Source organism: Capra hircus, chromosome 29, assembly GCF_001704415.2.
Source record: "Capra hircus breed San Clemente chromosome 29, ASM170441v1, whole genome shotgun sequence".
NCBI lineage: Eukaryota > Metazoa > Chordata > Mammalia > Artiodactyla > Bovidae > Capra > Capra hircus.
Genome location: NC_030836.1, coordinates 42,436,914 through 42,458,263, shown reverse-complemented (window position 1 = coordinate 42,458,263; position 21,350 = coordinate 42,436,914). Strand labels below are relative to the sequence as shown.

General features: G+C 38.4%; 1 protein-coding gene across 2 annotated transcripts in view; it reads right to left on the bottom strand.

The window, feature by feature from the left end:
• RTN3 (reticulon 3) overlaps window positions 1-21,044 on the bottom strand; it is a 62,696-nt gene extending 41,652 nt beyond the window's left edge. The window contains exons 1-2 of one of the 2 annotated variants that reach the window (XM_018043170.1): window positions 20,742-21,044; window positions 3,017-3,073 (exon numbers count right to left, since the gene is read on the bottom strand). In XM_018043170.1, coding sequence (XP_017898659.1) covers window positions 3,017-3,073; window positions 20,742-20,886 — 202 coding nt within the window. In that variant the 5' untranslated portion in view covers window positions 20,887-21,044. The remainder of the gene's footprint in view (window positions 1-3,016; window positions 3,074-20,741) is intronic. The other variant, XM_018043171.1, reaches the window with a different exon arrangement.

The window sequence follows — 21,350 nt, the reverse complement described above, 5'->3', positions numbered from 1 at the left end:
ATTTCACCATTTAAAACCCCAATTTCCTCAATTAGTAAAAGAAGCAGTACCTTTTCTCCATAAAATTGGTTGTGAGGATTAAATGAGATAAAAAAGTACTAGCCACAGTAAAACCTCAAAACAAACAAACAAAAAACAACCCATCCCAAATGACCACATAAACTACACCTATACCTCCTTATTTAACAGTACAGGAAAACGTTAAAATTTACTCCATTTTGAAATGCTCCAGGATTAAGTTGAAATTTAAATCTGCTTGATGAACTAAAAAAGGAATTAATAAGCAAAAAATTGGAAAGGACCTACTCAGGAATACAACTTACTTAAGAAGAACTGATTATTCTTGACATTCTCAACATAAATTAGTTTTCAAAAAGCTTAACAGGTTAGCTTAAGTAGTTGTATACTTCAAAGTAGTACAAATTAATAAAGACTACATAATTTCCTTTTGAAAGATTTAACTGCCCTTTCTTCTCAGTCCAAATTAATGACAACTTTGGGAATTCCCTGGTGGTACAGTGGTTAGAACTCAACACTTTCACTACTATGGGCCCAGGTTCAACCCCTGGTCTGGGAATCAAGATCCCATGAGCTTAGCAGCATGATCAAAAAACAGAAAAAGACAAGTTTTAGTACATGCCTCTCCTTGAAGTCCAATAATGATAAATATATATTTCAATATTAAAAATGTCATTCTTAAGCATGAAAATGTCATTTTTAATTACTGCTACATATTGCTTAATATGGCTTGAAAACAGTGAAAGTGAAAGCCGCTCAGTTGTGTTCAACTCTTTGTGACCCCATGGACTGTAGCCTGCTAGGCTCCTCTGTCCATGGAATTCTCCAGGCAAGAATACTCGAGTGGGTGGTCATTCCCTTCTCTAGGGGGTCTTCCCAACCCAGGGATCGAACCCAGGTCTCCTGCATTACAAGTGGATTCTTTACCAGCTGAGCCACCAGGGAAGCCCTAATATGGCTTGGATATATATAAGCAAGGCACAATTCTCCAAGGCTAAATGGCTGAGGGATATGAAAGCCAGAGACAGATTAGCTGGGTTAGTGCCAGTTATGGACTCAAAGGTACCTGCTGGCGACAGTCACTCTGAAAGGCTGCAGCTGGGTGGAACTGGTCCTTGCTATTCTCTCCAGGGGGTTTAATCCAGTTAACTAAGTCCTACAACAGCTTCCTTTCCCTTGCTTTTATTAAGGCAGACTAGAAGCTACCAGTCTTGGCCACCCTAGAACACACCTAATCACTTGCCAAAGAGTGCCCTCAAAAAACTGCATCAGCTGATCTCTAGACCTGCCAATGAAGTAGAGCACCAGCTGGGTTGCTTTTCCATTATAGGAGAGAATGCTAGTAATAGAGGCTAGATTGGAACACCTTCAGGGATATGACATTTTTAACTGCTTTTTTACAATACAATACCCTTTTAATAACAACATACTCTGAATCTGCACTGGTCAAAATAACTATAAAAGGAAGAATGACAAATCTATTTTTTTGAATAAACTCTCATAGTCACTGTGAAACTGAAACCTGCTTGAACTTTTAACTAGAAAAATCCCTTTTATTTACCTCTGATTTGCATGTGCATATAGTTTCTCCTAATATGGATTAAAGTAATTTTTAAAACCATGACATATCTTCTCAACATTCTATATATTAGGCATGTTGTGATTAGGTTGTATTGTCACACTATTTAGACTATCAATTATTTCTATATGAAAAAAGTGACTATGAAGAAAGTATCTTAAAAGATCTGAAATACTTTGAGAAAATATAATTATTTGTTCTCTTTACACTATATTTTTAACTGACATCCTCCAGAATAGAATAAATATAATATCTATTTGCCTAAATTATTAAATTTCTCATGAGGAAAAAAATACCCTTAAAAATATAAATCTAGTTGGGTTCTAGATGTTGAGGATCAATTTGTATGTTTATTTCCTAACATTCACAAAATATCTATCTTTTAATATACACAAGTTAATTTCAAAGGTCATGATTTGACCCAGAAGATATACAAATTCACACAGTGAGGTACACTGTAAAGGAGCTGGGGACTCTAATGCTATCAGTCTGAAATGAATGCAATAAACTGTCTATCATGTTTCCCAAGAAGCAGATCAGACTCTGAAAAAAATTTTTACTACGTTTATTTTATCCTATTAGGTTTTTTATTCTTACAAGGTGAAAGTTTTCCTAATAAACCAGCATGCTCACTTTTATTCCAGCTAGGACAATAAACTCTTTGAACAAGGCTTCTTAAACCTATCTAGTGAGTTTAATTATCTTTTTTAAAATAATGATTTTCCGTTGACCTAACCCTGAGGTGGAGTACAAGAGCACAAATGAAACAGCACTTTTTAAAAATGCAAATCGAAGCAGCACAAAGCATACTCTCTTCCATATAGCTATCAACTCTGATTCCCTTCCTCATTGATAGAGTAAAAACAACCCCCCCAAAACACCATAATTTAATCTCCAGGAAAACAAGCCTCGCTTGCCAAAAATTCAATTGACTTATTCAGTGTTCCCAGGCAATCTGGAACTGGCCTAGCTCTTGGGACGAATCTCAGATAAGTCCACACTAAAGTATTCTAGCTAGGATGGTCTATTAGTTCAGTGGAAGCACAGTTTTATATAGTTTTCCCAAATGCATTACCTCTCCAAACAAGTTAGATAACTGCAAATAACAGGTGGAATGCATTCTGGACAAAGTGTGTTTTCTGAGCTGTAGTTCTTTCTACTCCAAGTTCTTTGGGCAAGTTTTTAATTTTTAAAATACTCAAAGTTACACCTAAAGCTTATGCTATGTTAAAGGGTCCACCCAGCCTCATTCTATTTTATTGAGCTTTACAAGAAAGTCATTAGGAGTTGCTAACTTGTATTTAGTTTTTATTTTAGGGAGTTTGGGGGCAACAGAAAACTCGTGCCTCATTTCCCCAGTTACAGCCTCTTTCTCAACATTTTTCTTTTATTAATGCACACAAAAAATGACAGACTTGCCTTGTGAGGTCGAAAATAGAGATACAGGCTGAGAGGAAGAGGAAGAAACAAAGGAATCTGAAAGAAAATATACAGCGTGAGAATTTGACAACCTCACATAGGAATTTGAGCTTTAACTTTTTTTTTTAATTTGGCAAAGCATTGTAATTTCACTGGGTTTAAGGAAGAGGGGAAAACCCAAATCTATATTTCCAATTACTGTTTTCACTCACCTGGCAGCAAAACCTTATTTCATTTTCAAAATGCATTTCTAAAAGTTAATCAATTCAATTTTTTCTGTCAGATATTCTCACCCACAAAGGAAGAAAAGAGGAACCCCTGGAATTTTTAAATAATCTCAAGAAAGATAATGCTCCCCTGCAACTTCATGCAGGAAAGAAAAAATAGGTATCTGAGTACTAACTGGTTTTGCTTAAAACAATTTTTAACTTCATTTTGAGGAGTCAGCCATGAATATAAGCATTTAAACACGTATAGTTGGCAAATATGTAAAACTGACGCTGAATACTGAAAAAAAAAAAAAAATCACAATTAATCCACTGGGAAAAACAGGACCAATGTAAGAAATCTCCTATCTCTAACACTGGGACTTATATTTCTCTAAATTTGGCAACATATATCAAAATTTTAAATGCATAGACTTCCACTACCAACCCCTGAGCATATTCTTGAACTTGGTAAATATATCTGCATACATATACAAAGACATGTACATCAGGGAGGATATTCATAAGAGCGCTGATTATAAACACCATAATAATCTAAATGACCACCGATAAAAGCCTAGTTAAATAGTTACCTCCAGATAATGGAATACTTGCTGCTACAAAAAACAATGAGATACAGCTATGTATGTTGATATATTAAATTGAAAAGCAAAGTACTGAAGTTCATACAGTGTGCTTCCATTTGTTAGCTGGCAACAAAAGGAACTTTGAGGTCTAGGGCAGGAGGGAGATTTGCTTTTCATTACAACCTTTGGCCTTTAAAAAAATTAAACAAAGAATATAAACTGCCTTCAGTAAAAATGGGAAAAAAATTAATAAAACAACATGTGAAAAACAAAACTCTGAAAAAGTACCCCTAAGTATACCGATCTTTACTTAACTCCTTTTTCCCTTGTAATTATAAAAATGTTTTCACAAATATCAGAAATAAACTTAAAATGAGGAGATTGCTTTAGAGGACTGGGCCACTGCTATATCTGCTAGCACTAATCTAAACACAACACAAGGAATATAGCCTATATTTTATAGGAACTACAAATGGAGTTTAACTTTTAAAAATCGTGAAGCTTTGTATTGAACATCTGTAATTCACATAATATTGAACATGAACTATACTTCAATTAAAAAAAGAAAACTATTTAGTTGACAGAAAGGGAGCACGTTAACAACAAGGCAGAACTTAGTGGACAAGAGGTAGTAATTTGGTAACTCAAGACCAGAATTTTAAAACCCACTGTTTTTTAATTATCTTAAAATGAAGCACCACATTTACTCCTACCACTGAAAAACAGTATTCTTTTCTTTCTTAAAACAAGCATTTCTATTTAATGTTTCCAAATGGGTTAATGTCTACATGCAATTATCTTCAACATTAAATCTCTGCCAACTGAATAAACCTGAAAATCCAAACGCTAAGTAAGCCTGATGCTAAAAAAGATTCCATGAACCTACCTTTTCATTTCCACCTGACACCCTCCTAATGGAAAATTTCAACACAAAAATTTTTATGCAACACCATCTGTTCTGATACAGGACACAGATAATCAGAAGTAGTTTGCAACAATATTGCAAGAGCTCTTTTAACTTACAAAACCATACTGTATTCATAAGCCATATTGATGCAGGCAACTGCACCCAAAAAAGGTGACCTTAATTCACAAATACTAATAATTAAATCAAATATTATCTACAAGTAACTAAGTCTAGGCACTGTAACAATGCAGAGATGATGGTTGTGCCCACAAGCAACTGAAAAAGACAAATCAGTAAAACTGTTTGCATTATGGGAAGAATGCATAGAGCAGAGGCAGAAGAGATGATGTTCATTAGATGAACAAGACAAGGGAAGGCAGTCTGGAGAGAAGGAACATCTGGCCAGATTCCAAACAGCTTTAAATATCATACAATGAAATTTGAATTGTAGCATATGATGTGTAATGAGGACTCACTGAAGGTAAGGGATTGACAATACCTCACGTGTTTTAAAAACTCAGGGTAAAGTGAAAATGAAAGTTGCTCAGTCGTGTCCGACTCTGTGATCCCATGGACCATACAGGCCATGGAATTCTCCAGGCCAGAATACTGGAGTGGGTAGCCTTTCACTTTTCCATGGGATCTTCCCAACCCAGGGATTGAATCCAGGTCTCCCACATTGCAGGCGGATTCTTTGCCAGCTGAGCCGCCTGGGAAGACCAAGAATACTGGAGTGGGTAGTTTATCCCTTCTCCAGGGGATCTTCCCCACCCAGGAATTGAACCAGGGTCTCCTGCATTGCAGGCAGATTCTTTACCAACTGAGCTATCAGGGGTAAAGTATGGACTTAATTGAAAAGCTCCTGAATAATCTTGGCAAGACATGAGGGCTTAAACTAAGGCAGTGAGGATGGGAATGAGGGGATGGATATGGCAGGAAAGAATGGACAGGATTTTGAATCACTGGATGTTGGAGACTAGAGAAGCAAAAGTCAAAGGACTGAAGAACTACATGAAATGTGGTCAGCTAGGGTATGAGGAGGAATTCTTTGTATTAATTTCCACTAAGAAATAAGCTGTCTAAGGCATATCTATGACAAAGTTTAATCCTTGAAAAGCTATGACAAACCTAGACAGCATATTAAAAAGCAGAGACATTACTTTGCCAACAAAGATCTGTATAGTCAAAATTACGGTTTTTCCAGCAGTCATGTATGGATGTGAGAGTTGAACCATAAAGAACGTTGAGCACTGAAGAACTGATGCTTCTGAACTGTGGTGTTGAAGAAGACTCTTGAGAGTCCCTTGGACTGCAAGGAGATCAAACCAGTCAGTCCTAAAGGAAATCCAACCTGAATATGCATTGGAAAGACAGATGTGGAAACTCCAATACTCTGGCCACTAGATGCACAGCGCTGACTCATTGGAAAAGACCTTGATGCTGGGAAAGATTGAAGACAAAAGGAAAAGGGGGCAGCAGAGGATGAGATGGTTAGATAGCATCACAATTCAAAGCACATGACTTTGAGCAAACTCTGGGAGGTAGTGGAGGACAGGAGCCTGGCAAGCTACACTGTCCATGGGGTGCAAAGAGTCAGACACGACTTAGCAACTGAACAACAATAAGGAATATCTAAGTGGAAACTGTTTACCAATATGAACAGGCTCAGGAGACAGGTAAGGGTTATAGGTAAATATCTAGGAGCTAACACCTGGGTGAGAACTGACACCACCAGAGTGAATGAATTTGTCCAGGGAGAATCAAAGAGGTGTTAACAAAGGAATCTTGAGATACATGACCAATATTTACAGAGACTCTAAAAAGAATCACTAGTGAAGGAGTCAGAAAAGAGTCAATGTGGGGGAAAATGTTTTGTCACCTTTAGAGAATGATTAACAGAATTGAAAGCCAAGGAGTGGTAAAGACTTTGAAACGGGTCACTGAACTTAAGTAATCAAGTAATTCAGCACTGATGACTCTATGGTTAGAGGGAGGAGGGGGCCAGCCACTGAAAACTGAACAGAAGTTTAAAAAGTACTAAGAGCAAGTGTGCAGAGCATGGATGATAAAGAGGAGGACTAAAAACTGGGCACCAGTGAGAGAGAGGTAGAGTTGAAAGAGATTTTTTAGGAATAGAAATGACAAGTGTATTTATATAGAGAAAGGCGCAAGTAGAAGGAAAAAGACTGAGTATGAAAAAGAAGCAATATTTGCAGGAAAAAAGTCCAGGAAGTTGCTAGAAGATAAGGGATAAATGACCACAAGTGGACCTGATGAAACCTAATTCCAGTATGTAATCAGATTTATAAGTAAAAGAATAAATCTGTGCCTATATGTAGTTATAAGACTGTTCATCACAAATATTAAGGAGATTTAATAAAAGTTACTAGGGACTGCTTAAATAGGTTTTAGTATATCTATACAATGGGATATTATTCATTAAAAATTGTACTGTTGATGAGAATTTATTCATACTAAATGATGCTGATAATACAATGAATAAAAAAGAGCATTACAAAAGTAATTTTAAATTTTAAATAATGTGACCCCATTTTGGTAAAAAATACAAATTCACTTAAGAAGAAAAATGGATAATGATATTTACTCTCTGAGTAGAGGGATTATGAGTTTTTTCTCTTGCTTCTTAGAGTTTTTGAATATGAGGAACATGCATTATTTCTAGAGATTATTCTTACAAAATCAAAGGATATGCTACTCATTGATTTTTAATTTTCTTTATATTTTTGTTTACTAAATTTTCTATTATGAACATACATTTTTCTTATAATTCCTAACACATACCTGTGCTTCCCACCTACATGAAACGGATTAGGTACTTTAGAGGGAGAAAAAGGACACCTAAAATAGGATCTCTGGCAGGTCTCTCAATGAAACCGTTTAGTGACTAATCTTACTAGTCTTTATACCACTGGATTTTCAATCTTCATAATAATTTAAGCTGCAACAAACTGTCAAAACTACAACAAACAAACAAAAACTTCTCTTCGAAAACAGAGCTTTGTTTCACGTACAGAGTCCCAAGTGTCTACGATAGACTCTGAATTAAATATTTATATACATATTAAATCAAATCCTTACAAAAACTGAAGCTTATAAATGTCAGAATCAAGATTTAAACTTGAATGTTTTTTGAAAGCCAATGCTGCTTCTCTGTCTACCAGCCAGATCACTTGTCTCTTCTGCTGGTCTGTAATGTATGTGCTACTTACCTGAAAATTTACTAATTAAGTTTATGTATACATATTTTTGTGGTGGTTATACTTATGACATTCAGTTTATTAATTTAATTACATATGAACTCAGAATCAAATTATACAAAGTAATACACTTAACATTCAGAAATACTAAGTAATACACTTCAATTAATATGAAGTAATACACTTAACATTTAGCTTTGTTTCTATTAACATTTCATGAATTAATTTAACTTTTCACATATATCTTTGGCATACATGTACATCTTTATCATGATAGGGTACTTTTTGAATAAATGATTTTGAGTAAATAATTTTAAGTAATGAGAAAAGTTGAGCAATAGACTTTTCCAGAGCCCCGATCCTCTCATCTATGTATGTATTTTCAAGCCCTAGGATTATTTTATTATTTACTGAATCTTATTTCTCATGGGTTAGTTATATAAACTAAGGATTTAGTGTCACTTGTTCAAAATTTTTATAGATTATACTTCATTTAAAGTTACTTTAGGGACTTTACTGGCAGTCCAGCAGTTAAGACTCTGTGCTTCCACTGAAGGGGGTTAAGATCATCGGTTAACTGGGATCCCACATACCATGAGATGCAGCCAAAATAAAGTAGCAATACTGATTAGGTTATTCTTAAAACTGGTCATATTCCTTGTGCTGTCTGATATCTCCCTGTAGCGTCTTTACTTTATTCATGGTAGTCTGTGCCTCTGCATCTACTCCTGTATCTTGCCCCAGCCCTTTCCCTTTCCTGACTCGTAACCACCAGCTTGTACTCTGAGTCTGTTTTGTTATATTCATTTTTGTTAGATTCCACATACAAGTGGTAACAGACAGTATTTGTCTTTGTCTATTTCTTCTTTTGTTCTCTTCCCTTGTGATTTGATGACACTCTTTAGTGTTATGTTTGGATTCCTTTTTCTCTCTTTGCTTTTTTTGGGCTGCACCTCACGGCTTGCAGGATCTTAGTTCTCCAACTAGAGTTTAAACCCAGGCCCTCAGCAGTGAAAGCCCAGAGTCCTAACTGCTGGACTGCCAGGGAATTCCCTCCTCTCTCTTTTGGGCGTGTATCTATTACAGATTTTTGGTTTGCGGTTACCACGAGATTTCTATATATGTGATTATTTTAGGTTGCTGATCTCTTAATTTCAAACAAATCTTAACAACCCTACATTTATACTCCCCTCCTCTCTCAAGTTTATGTGTTAAAACTCCATCGAACAAAGACGATGGGAGATCCTGTCCCCATACCTCTTAACCTTTTTCTCCAGCAGTATGCTGAGTAGGTAAGCAGTGGAAAAATGGGGAGGAAAAATAGGAAAAAGGCACACCAGTAGAGGTTTCCAAATTCTTATCAAGCCTGTGTTAGACAGATTGCTGGGGGCGGGGGGGGGGGGGAGAGAAAGACCGAAAAAGCTTTGGATTGGATGTGAGAGTCAACTTTTGATTTAGATCAGGAGAAAATACACTAATAAACCTGATTGTTTGAATTTTCTAAACTGCAGTAAAAAACAGTTTCAATGAATTACTTATTTTGGTGGTATCCATTCCTTCAACACCAGCAGAATACAGACTACACTGTTAGAGAAATAAGTTATTCTGGGAACAACTTTGTAGAATGACTTCTATAACGTCAAAGCTTTTTCCTTTGTGCTAGTTTCTACAGATTATTAAAACCTCTTCTAGTACATAAAAAATGAAGTGTTTGAAATTTATCTAAAATTAGTATAATGAAAATAAAAAATCAGTTCTTTCAAACATCTTTTCTTATTCTAATTTTATTTTATTTTTTTCTTATTCTAATTTTAAAACAACTTATTTTTGGACTTCTCTGGTCATGAAGTGGTAAGAATCCACCTGCCAATGCAGGGCACACGGGTTCGATACCTGGTTTGGGAGGATCCCAACTGTCCCTGTGCCACAACTACCGAGATGGCACCTGTGCTCACCAACAAGAGGAGCCATTGCAATGAGAAGCCGATATACCACAATGAAGAGCAGCCCTCGCCTGCCTCAACTAGAGAAAGCCCTCGTACAGAAATGAAGACCCAGCACAGACAAAAATAAGTAAATTTTATCATTTAGCTACCCTTTTTGCTTTATAGCTGAGCCCCCCTACACACACAAAAGGCATTCTTTCCACTCTCATAACCACAGTTCTTTCTTTTTTTAAATTTATTTTTTCATTGAAGGATAACTGCTTTACAGAATTTTGTTTTCTGTCAAACATCAGTATCAATCAGCCATAGTTGTACACATGTCCCCTCCCTCTTGAACCTCCCTTCCATTTCCCTCCCCATCCCACCCCTCCAGGTTGACACAGAGCCCCTGTTTGAGTTCCCTGAGACATACAGCAAATTCCCATTATCTATTTTACATACGGTAATGTAAGTTTCCATGTTACTCTCTCCATACATTGTAGTTTTGATTTGCATTTCTCTAATAATGAGCGGTGTTGAGCATCTTTTCATGTGTTTGTTAGCTGTCTGTACATCTTTGGAGAAATGTCTGTTTAGGTCTTTTCTCCACTTTTTCAGTGGGTTGTTTGTTTTTCTGGTATTGAGTTGTATGAACTGCTTGTGTATTTTGGGAATTAATCCTTTGTCAGTTGTTTCATTTGCTATTATTTTCTCCCATTCAAAGGTTTGTCTTTTACCTTGTTTATAGTTTCCTTTGCTGTGTAAAAGCTTTTAAGTTTAATTAGGTCCCACCTGTTTACTTTTGTTTTTATTTCCTTTACTCTAGGAGGTGGGTCCTAGAGGATCTTGCTTTGACTTATGTCATCGAGCGTTCTGCCTATGTTTTCCTCTAAGAGTTCTATAGTTTCTGGTCTTAGATTTAGGTTTTTACTCCATTTTGAGTTTATCTTTGTGTATAGTGTTAGAAAGTGTTGATGTAGCTCTTCAGTTTTCCCTGTACCACCAACTGAAATCTTTGCCCCATTGTATATTCTTGCCTCCTTTGTCAAAAATAAGGTACCCAAAGGTACGTGGGTTTATGTCTGGGCTTTCTATCTTGTTCCATTGGTCTACATTTCTGTTTTTGTGCCAGTACCATACTGTCTTGATGACTGTAGCTTTGTAGTACAATCTGAAGTCAGGAAGGTTGATTCCTCCAGCTCCATTCTTCTTTCTCAAGACTGTTTTGGCTATTTGGGGTCTTTTGTGTTTCCATATGAATTGTGAAATTTTTTGTTCTAGTTCTGGGGAAAATGCCATTGGTGATTTGATAGGGATAACAGTGAATCTGTAGATTGCATTTGGCAGTACAGTGATTTTCACAATATTGATTCTTCCTAGCCAGGAACATGGAATATCTCTCTATCTGTTTATGTGGTCTTTGATTTCTTTCATCAGTGTCTTATAATTTTCTGTATACAGGTCCTTTGTCTCCTTAGGTAGGTTTACTCCTAGATATTTTATCCTTTTTGTTGCAATGGTGAATGGGATTGATTCCTTAATTTCTCTGATTTTTCATTGTCAGGATATAGGAATGTAAGTGATTTCTGTGTATTCGTTTTGCATCCTGCAACGTTGCTAAATTCACTGATTAGTAATTTTCTGATAGTATCTTTAGGGTTTTCTATGTACAGTATCATGTCATCTGTAAAGAGAGCTTTATTTCTTCTTTTCAAATCTGGATTCCTTTTATTTCTTTTTCTTCTCTGATTGCTGTAGCTAGGACTTCCAAAACTATGTTGAATAACAGTGGTAAGTGGACACCCTTGTCTTGTTCCTGATCTTAGGGGGAATCCTTTCAGCTTTTACCACTGAGAATAACATGTGCTGTGGGCTTACCATATATGGCCTTTACTATGTTGAGTAAGGTTCCTCTTATGCCCATTTTTGGGAAGAGTTTTAATCATAAATGTATGCTAAATTTTGTCAAAGGCTTTTTCTGCATCTATTGAGAGTATCATATGGTTTTTATCTTTCAGTTTGTTAATATGGTGTATCACACTGCAAATATTGAAGAATCCCTGCATCCCTGGAATAAACCCAACTTCATCATGGTGTATGAGCTTTTTAAAGTGTTGCTGAATTCTGTCTGCTAGAATTTTGTTGAGGATTTTGCATCTATGTTCATCAGTGATACTGGCCTGTGGTTTTATTTTTTTGTGTCATCTTTGTCTGTTTTTTTCATGACCACAGTTCTTGATGGCAACTCAGGATCTCAGTAAAAACTGCTAAACTGAGCCAGTTACTGTCCTCTCCCTCATCAGAGCTCCACGAACAGGCAGACTGATTTTCTCCCCAAACTTTATGCCATTTTTTCCTTTTTTAAAACCTTTTTGTGCTTACTAGACCTCCACTGCATTACTCATACCTACTTGCCTCTCCCCAAACAATTTCTATTTCATGATTAAAGCTTTCTCTTATTAAAAAATTATTTTAGAATATTTTATATTTACAGAAAAGATTGTTGCTTTTATTCAGCACTGTTTCTGCTGTTGTTAACATGTTATATTAGTATGGTGGTATTGATAAATGTCACAATTAAAGAACTAATATTGATACATTACTAATAACTAAAGCCCATACTTCCCTGAGATTTCAATAACTTTCCCCTAATGCCCCCTCCCTGTTTCAAGATCCCATCTAGGAAACCACATCACATTTTGTCATCATGTATCTTTAGCCTCCTTTGGACTATGACAATTTCTCAGGCTTTCTTTACTTCGATGATCTTGACAATTTTGAAAAGGACTGCTCAAGTGTATTTCACAGAATGTCCCACAATTTGGGCTTGTCTGATGTTCTTCTCATTGTTAGACTGGAGTTATGAGTTTTAGGGAGGATTACCACTGAGGGGTAACCCTTCACTGAAGTAAAAGGCTGCCTTGTCATACCATATCAAGGTATGTACTATTAATATGACTTATCAGTGATGATGTTAACCTTGATCCCCTGGCTGAGGTAGAGTTTACCAAGTTTCTCCATGGTAGTACTTTTCCCCACCCTTCTATACTGTACCCTTTGGAAGCAAGTTACTAAGCATTTCCCCCACTTAAGGCATGGGGGAGAATCTACATAAACTGGCAGGCTAATTTTTAATAATTTTAATTTACTAGAGCTAACATAACTATTATAAAAATAGACCAATTAATAATGTTTTGGCCCTCTGGAATCAATAAACCAAATAAGAGCTAATATCCGTTCAACTTATTTGCTATTGGAAACAAATTCCAATCGGACTGGAAGCACCTTATGGCTAAGGATCATCTTACATGTCCCTGCATCTTTCATAAGGCACAGAATATGATGGTCAGCATACAGTAGAAGACACAGGATATGGAGGCTTGAACATTTATAGAGCCTTAGCAAGAGTTTAAATTGTTATTTGAGAAACAGACTTTGAGTCTGGACATTAGCCCTACTAATGTAGTAGTTATGCATTTCACTCTAGGAGAAGTCAAGATGTTCACTCTGTTACAACACAAAAGAGCTGGAAAGCTTTCTTGGTACATATGTAGAATAAATGCATATGCAAACTAAGAGGAAAAATAAGCAGAACTCTTCTTGCAAAAGAAACAAAATTAGAAAGTCTGACAAAGAAACAAAATGAAGCATAAAAATAGTAAATCAGTTACAAATGTTTTAATAACCCAACTTCTAAGTAGCGCTATATTTACTGTTAAGAATATTTTACTCTTCTGCAAATAATGTTTAAAACTTATTAAATCAAAATCTCAGATTCTGTTAGAAGATGGAAATCAGACTTATTTTAACACATTTTAAAATTCTGCCACATCATACTAGGTTACTACTGAGTAGTTAATAGAAGTGAATCTCTAATACACCAAAATGTAGCATTCAAGTGGTTATCATTTTCTGGATTTAAAGCCATTAGTGGAAAATACTAGAGTCCAGAAGTAAGTAGTAAACGAAGACAATCTTAAACATACAGTATATTTGGATATAGTATTATGCACTTATATGAAAAGTCTCTCCTCAGCACCAAAATGAATATATCAATTTCCATATGCAGAAGGTTTTACAAAGTTTACAATCTTATTTTCAAAAACAAAATTTTCTTAACCTGAGGTTTATGAGTAGATTTTATAGTAGTTCATGAATCTGTGAAAGTTGATGCAATACTTCAGTTATATGCATTATTTTCATGGGAGTAGAGGTTCTCCATCTACTCATCCATTCCATAATGATAAAGTCTTTGCTCTCATTAAAAAAATACAAAGGCCTGCTCTGTGCCAGGTTCTGACAGGCATCAGAGATAGAGCAGTGAATAAAACAGCAAAAATCTCCACTCTAATGGAACTTCTATTTTGTGGCAGGCAGACAATATACAAAATAAATAAGTCAAATACTGTAAGACAGATTATGACAAGTGATAAGAAAAATAAAGCAGGAAAAGCCTGTAAGGTGTTTTTCTCTTATGCAATTTTGATAAGGTAGCCAGGCGAAGATCTAAGGGTGGTGAGAAAGCGAAGAGCTGTGAGAATGTATGAGGGAAGAGCATTCTAGGCACAGTGAACAGCAGATAAGACACTGAGGGAGGTATTCCTGGTGTGGAAAACAAGACCAGTGTGGCTAAAGCTAGGTGAGCAAGGGGCAGGCTGGGGCCAGATATTACAGGGCTTCATAAGCTTTCTAAGGACTTCAGCATTTAATCTGAGTGTGATCAGAAGTGACTAAGGCATAGGCCAATGAGTGAAATGATCTGACTTACATTTTTCACAGACTCACACCAGCTGCTGTGTGGAGAAAAGACTGAAGAGAGCCAAGAGAGAAAGTCTGGTGATCAGTCAGGAGGCAACTGCAGTAATTCAGGAGAGCTATGACAATAGTCTGGCCCAGGGTAGTAGTGATGGAGCTTGGGAAAACTGGTAGTCACTGTAGAATCAGTAAGATTTGCTGATTGCTGCATAAAGAGAGGAATCAAGGGCATTTAAAATGAGGAAGAGAAACTTCTCTGGCAGTCCAGTGGTTAAGACTCCATGCTTCCAACACAAGGAAGGGTTCAATCCCTGGTCAGGGAGCCAAGATCCCGCACTCCTCACGGTGAGGTTAAAAAATAAATAAATGAGAAAGAGAAGTAACCACTGGATTTAATAACATGGAAAATAACTGGCATATTTGATGAGAGACGTTTCTGTAGAAAAGTGGAGCAAAAAGCTACCTGGCTTAGAAATCATGGGACCAGAAGTGAAGGTTTCTAAGTTAACTGAACTTGGTTAACCAATAACTGAATTTAAGAGGGTGACAGAACTATTTTTATCACTTGTTGTTTCAAATTTGAAACAGAGGCAGTGTACGTATTTGAAAGAACTGAGTTGGATCCTTAATCCCTGTTTCATCGTACCTTTAACTTCACAGCCACAATGCTTGACGTATGCTTAAATATTTGTTAAATTAACTTAATGTACTGGCACAAATTAAACCATAAAGCAATACACAAGTGTAAGACATAAATCAAGTATTTCTGCCTTTTATGTAAAATGAAGACAATGCCCACTGTTGAAATGCTTTCAGGTGGCTCCATATTAGTTTTGCTAAAAATTTTTTTCAGAATACCTTTCAATATATCCTCAAGGGCAAACTGCCAGTGAGGAAGAAGTCTAGAGAGCGCCCGACTCCAACACCACGCCCCCACCCCCAGGTTATGATGATGTGCTTACGAGGAAAACTGAACCAACAGACTGGAAAAAACAGGTAAGAATGTCTCTTTGAAATTTAAAGAGACCATCACAAGAGGAAGCTAACTGCTAACAATTACCCACCCTATCACAAAATGTAAAACAGAAACACAAATCCTATAAAGTATTTACAGGGATTTTCTGCAGGAGTTCCGCAGTGGTCCACTGGTTAAGATTCAGTGCTTTCACTGCCGTGGCATGGGTTCAGTCCCTGGGTTGAGGAACTAAGATTCCTGCAAGTGGCAGAGCGCAACCAAAAACAGAAAAGTAAGACATAAGGGGATTTTCTCTGAAATTGCAGTATTACAGAGTAATATGTCCTACTCTAGTAACAGATGTTACTAGTCACAGATATGTAGTAAAACACTGCAATGATGCAATCATAAGCAATACTGATTACAGCTAAATTTACTTAATATACATGCGAGCGTGCTAAGTCACTTCAGTTGTGTTCGACTCTTTGCAACCCCACGGACTGTAGCCTGCCAGGCTCTTCTGTCCGTGGGATTCTCCAGGCAAGAATGCTGGAGTAGGTTGCCATTCTCTTCTCCAGTGGATCTTCCCAACCCAGGGATAGAACCAGCGCCTCTTAAGTGCCCTGCATTGGCAGGCAGGTTCTTTACCACTAGTGCCATCTGGGGACTTCCCTGTGGCTTAGACGGTAAAGAATCCATTGCCTGCAATGTGGGAGACCTAGGTTCAATCTCTGGGTTGGGAAGATCCCCTGGAGGAGGGCATGGCAACCCACTCCAGCATTCTTGCTGAGAATCCCATGGATGGAGGAGCCTGGCAGGCTACGGTCCATGGCGCTGCAGAGTCCGAACTGAACTGACACTATTGAGTGACTAAGCACAACACAGCACAGCGCCACCTGGGAAGCCCATTTAGTATACACACTTCTCAAAAACACCTGTAACATACCCCATGATCCAAAATAATTCTAGAAGCGCTGTTATAAATAAACGGGATAAAACTTCAGTCAGTCTCCTATGCAACTCCTGAATGACTTAAATCATATGAACATAATATCAACTTGGTAATTTTCATCTAAGAAGTTATACTACAAAATTTATATTTATTTCATAAGTCTGTACAATTAAGGAGGCAGTTATAAATTCATCATTAACGATAAAGTTGGACACAGACTATAAGGTACGTACATACAACAAATACACATAGTTAATCATTTATTTGGAGCTTTTGTAATTCTGCTCAGAATTACAAAAATGGTAGTTCTAGGTTTATGGCTAGTCTAAAGAGAAGTGCCCTTCTACAGAACAATGTCTTGGCTCACACAAAACTGGCAACCTTAATGTTCCTTCTGCCCTTCAATGACACGTCACCAATTCCTCCACTACCAAGCTTCATTTACAGATGCTTATAAACTTCACAAGATTAAACAGATGACTACTGTATCAGTAAGGATATATAATTTTCTCATCACAGAAAACAGTTGGACACGAATGAGGGACTGGATAACACCACCACCACAGAATACAATAAAAGTGATATTAGTTTCATTTTGTTTACAGACCATCTCTAAAATAATAAAAATAAAAACACCAATGCTCTTACCAGCTACTACATAAACAATTCCTTAGAGATTTCAATTTAAGGAAGGTGTAAGTGTTAAATATATGTGGACTGGTTTGTTTGATCAGAATGGTTAAATTATTTGTGAATCTGACTCTAAAAGAAAACAGCATTAAAAGATATCTTCTACTCCCAGGGAATCAAAACCATTCAAATCAACAAGCATTTGTGAACCATACTACATGACCATTCTTGCCCTTTCCTGTCCTCTTGCTTCCAGTGACAGGAGTTTTATAATGTATCATAACTATACTTATGGTCAGCATGCTGCAGAAAATATCTTAGCATACTGATGCCAAGCGACCTATGAAACATCTTGGCTTCACCCCCAACTCTTTAACAGGTCAGTTAAGTGAAAGGAGTGGCAGCTCTTATAAATATGAGGGGTCAAAGGCTGAAAAAACCAATTCACTTTTATAAAGAAGAACAAAGTATAGGAGCATCCTTTACTGTGAGAAAGATTTATGATTTCTCACTTCTTATTCAATTGTTCTTTGTATCTATATATTTTTAGATAGATGTATCAAATACTAGGTATTGTTATTCAATAAAAGTTAGGATTTAAGGGCAGCAAATTTGTCTAGGTCACATTCCTGAGGCTCAGGATGTGCACAAGGTGATATGGTCAATAAGCATAGACAGGACTGAAATATAGGTATCTCTGGAACTCAAGTCTGTGTGTTTATCACCATATTACACACTCACTGCTAATCTGACATGTGTACAATACAGACTTCAGTGTTGAACAGGTAGGTAGTCAGAGTTTTTTTTTTACTTAAGAGTTAAGACTGAATACAAATTACATAATCATGCGATTGACTGATATGTTAGAACAAAGCGTAAAAATGAAGCCATAACAAGTACATGGAACAACTCAGTTTCTCGAGTGAGGAAAGAAGTAATTAAAACAAAAACTTATGTGCGTGTTTTTTTTTTTTTGTTGTCCAAGCTGTTTTTTTGCTTTGAGCTAACTTCCATGAACAGATACAAGAAATGTAGCTTTATTTTGGCACCATGATTTTCAGAGCAATAATAAAGAACCGTCTCTAGCAAATTAAAGAATTTCAAAGGCTATAGACAGTAAACTATTAAACCACTTTTAAAGTTCAGGCAATAGACAGGTATCTATACTTGATATCTAGTAAGGCAACCCTCATCCTAAGAAGAATACTAATTATTTACGTATCTTTCACCTCAACCTCAAATTTCTGCCTCTGAAATCTTTGTTGTTCTTCAAAGGCAGAAATCTGGGAAGCCAATCCTGGCTCCTGACCTTCTCCAAGCATACATCACTGCCAGCTGCACTAACACTGAACGCACTGGATGAAAGAGCGCTATCACTAATCACTTTTTTAAAAATATAAATTTATTTATTTTAATTGGAGGCTAATTACTTTAATCACTTTTAATTAGAAATTAAATTTTAATATTTGTTACTAAACAGGTAGGTCTAGACACAATTGTTTCCTGCAGGCATCAAGTGACCATCTACTCTTTTTTTTTAAACTCTTATTTTAAGTTTCTAAAACCAAGAGAAGCTTAGTGAATGAAAATGAAGCTAAAGCTTGACATTAACACCTACAGATTTTTAAAACACGGTAAATTTTTAAAGAATCCATTTTATGAGTCAAATTTTGTAATAACAAACTTCATCTTATTTTCATGGTGCAAAAGCCTGAGACATTTCCTCTGAGAGATGGAGAAAACATGTAGCAAGGAGGAAGAGCTCTGGCAATGAAATTCTGACTATACACTACAGTGTCTTAAGCTACACTTTTCAAGTAGTGACCTGACAAATGAGGCTCTTGCACTGAACTCACTAAAACTGTATGAATGATTTTTATACAATATTAATACATATTTGCAGTGGATAAGAGTTCAAGGTGGCGAAAGTATCTATTTTTCATGTGTATCAAAAATTTAAAATCAAGAAAATCAAAAGGTATGCACAAAAGGGCCAACAACGTAAGAGTAACCAGTGACAAGTGATTAAAGCCAAAACACCAAGTTGCTAAGTATATAAGGAAGCTGCTGTTCATCTGGACGGTTGCCCAGAACACAAAAATTTGGAGGAGAAATGGTAGTGGTTTAAAGGGGACGGGGTTCTAAATTTGCTGCCTCATTCCTTTATCTGGACAGCTCATCTTGGCCTTGCAGAAGCTTCCTTTGATAACTGTTTCTACTGAAATGTCCATAACCACACTGGAAAATCCGAACGGGTACCAAAGCATTTATGTGGAAATCCACTGTTTGAAAAACATCTAGAGAATATATTTAAAGCTCAGATAAATTTTGTTCTTTAGAGAAATCAATGCAAGATTCTCGCAAAGGAGACAATGAAGCATTTTAAAACGTCTCAAAATTCTTTAAGGTAGCTAAATAAAGAGCAAAATTATCTGTACTCCCCCGAGCTTATGGTCCTTCGACAAAAATCTTTTCTTATTCAAAGACTGAGTTCCTTTAAGAACCACCACCACCTGCTCATGGTGCTTTTTTTTTTTTCCCCCTCAAGAAGGCACTGCAGTGCAGATCTCCGCCCGAGGGGAGCTTGCCAGCCAGCCCCCACCAGCAGGCAGACGCGTATACAATGGAAACTAAAAGCGGCCTGCAGCTTCCCTCCTAGTCTTTCACAGAGATGCGAGGAGAAGGGGGTTCCACCAGCCCCTGCTTTGTCTGAATTTTCTCCCCCTCCCCTCTTTCTGCGGGAAACACCCCCTTTTGTTATACTTCGATCAATAACAGCCGACAAAAAGCATGGAATTAAAACGTCGATTGCTTGGCATGACTCTATTCTCTTCTAGAATATAAGCTGCTAACCTCGTGTCCCCACCCCCACGCCGCGCCAGTGAAGAGCAGGCTGTGTTGCAGATGCAGCCACGGATCCATCTTGGACCGTCAGCAGCTCCCTCCCAAATCTTCCCTGAGCTATTCTCATCACGCCTCCTTCTACCTCCGAGCCTCTGAAAAATCGGGCATTCCGACTCAGGCCACAAAAAAATTATTAAAGGCGGATGAAAACAGTACAGAAAACGGCTTCGGTGTTTCTATTAAACTTCCTCATTCTCCCCATGGGTAACCGAAAAAAAAACCACCCCATATTTTCTGGAAGACAACCATGAACGGCTGCTTCTGTCAACACCTGTCTGCAAACCTGCAATGCAACCCAACCCTTTCACCGCCATCCCCTCAAAATCCTAACAGGGCATTTCTCCTACCACCAACCTGCCCCGATCCTCTCAGTCTCTCTAATCCTCCACTAAATCACCCCGGTTCAGAGGACAGATTCGCACCCCCCCTCCACTGGTGTCTTGCGCCCACCTGCCCAGTCTCGGCGTTAACGCCCACCCGCGGGAATATCTCCCCTCCCCCAGTCTGTTTTCCCCACACCCCGTTATTTCCTCACCGCCTGCAAGACCTGTCACCCCCCTCCCCCTTAGCCCATTTTCCAGACGCTCCTTCCCGGGGGCTGAAGCCTCCAGGACGCGAGGATGATGTGCCGTCCCTGACCCCCTAGGGTCCCCCTCCCGAGGTCGGGGTCCCCCGGCGCGCCTCACCCGCACAGGAGGAGCTGCAGCTCTTCGTCCCCAGGGCGGGGCAGGCTCCCGGGCTCCCGCTGCCACCACCGGGCGCAGAGGACTCGGCCCCGGAGGACGACGAGGAGACGGACGGGGACTGAGTGGCTGCCGACGGCTCCGCCATGGCTGCGCGAGCAAAGGCGGGAGAGGGGTGAAGAGAGATGTGGGACGGGAGACAGGGAGGGGAGAGAAAATAATCCGGCAGCTGGCTCTCCAAAATCACCTCGCCTCTCCTACTCCGAGGACAGACTCCGACGGACTGACTGACTCAGCCGAGCGCCGCGAGAGGGCGGGAGAGCGACCGCGCAGGCGCACAAGGGCCCTCGGGCGGGGGGCGGGGGCGGAGACGGTCGCCTTGCGACCACTGACGCAGGGCGCAGGCGCAGGCGCAGGAACTGTCCCTCGGCGCTCCTCCGGGGAAGCAGGGCCAAAACCTGCTCCGCTCAGCGCCTTGGCCCTTGGAGAGGTGGGCGGCGCCCCTCGGGGACCTGGCGCAGGGGGCGTGGTCAAACACCAAGCTCCGCCCGCCATTGCGGCCGAAGTTGAGGGGGGGCCTTGCGGCTTAGTGTTTCTCCACGGATTTTTCTG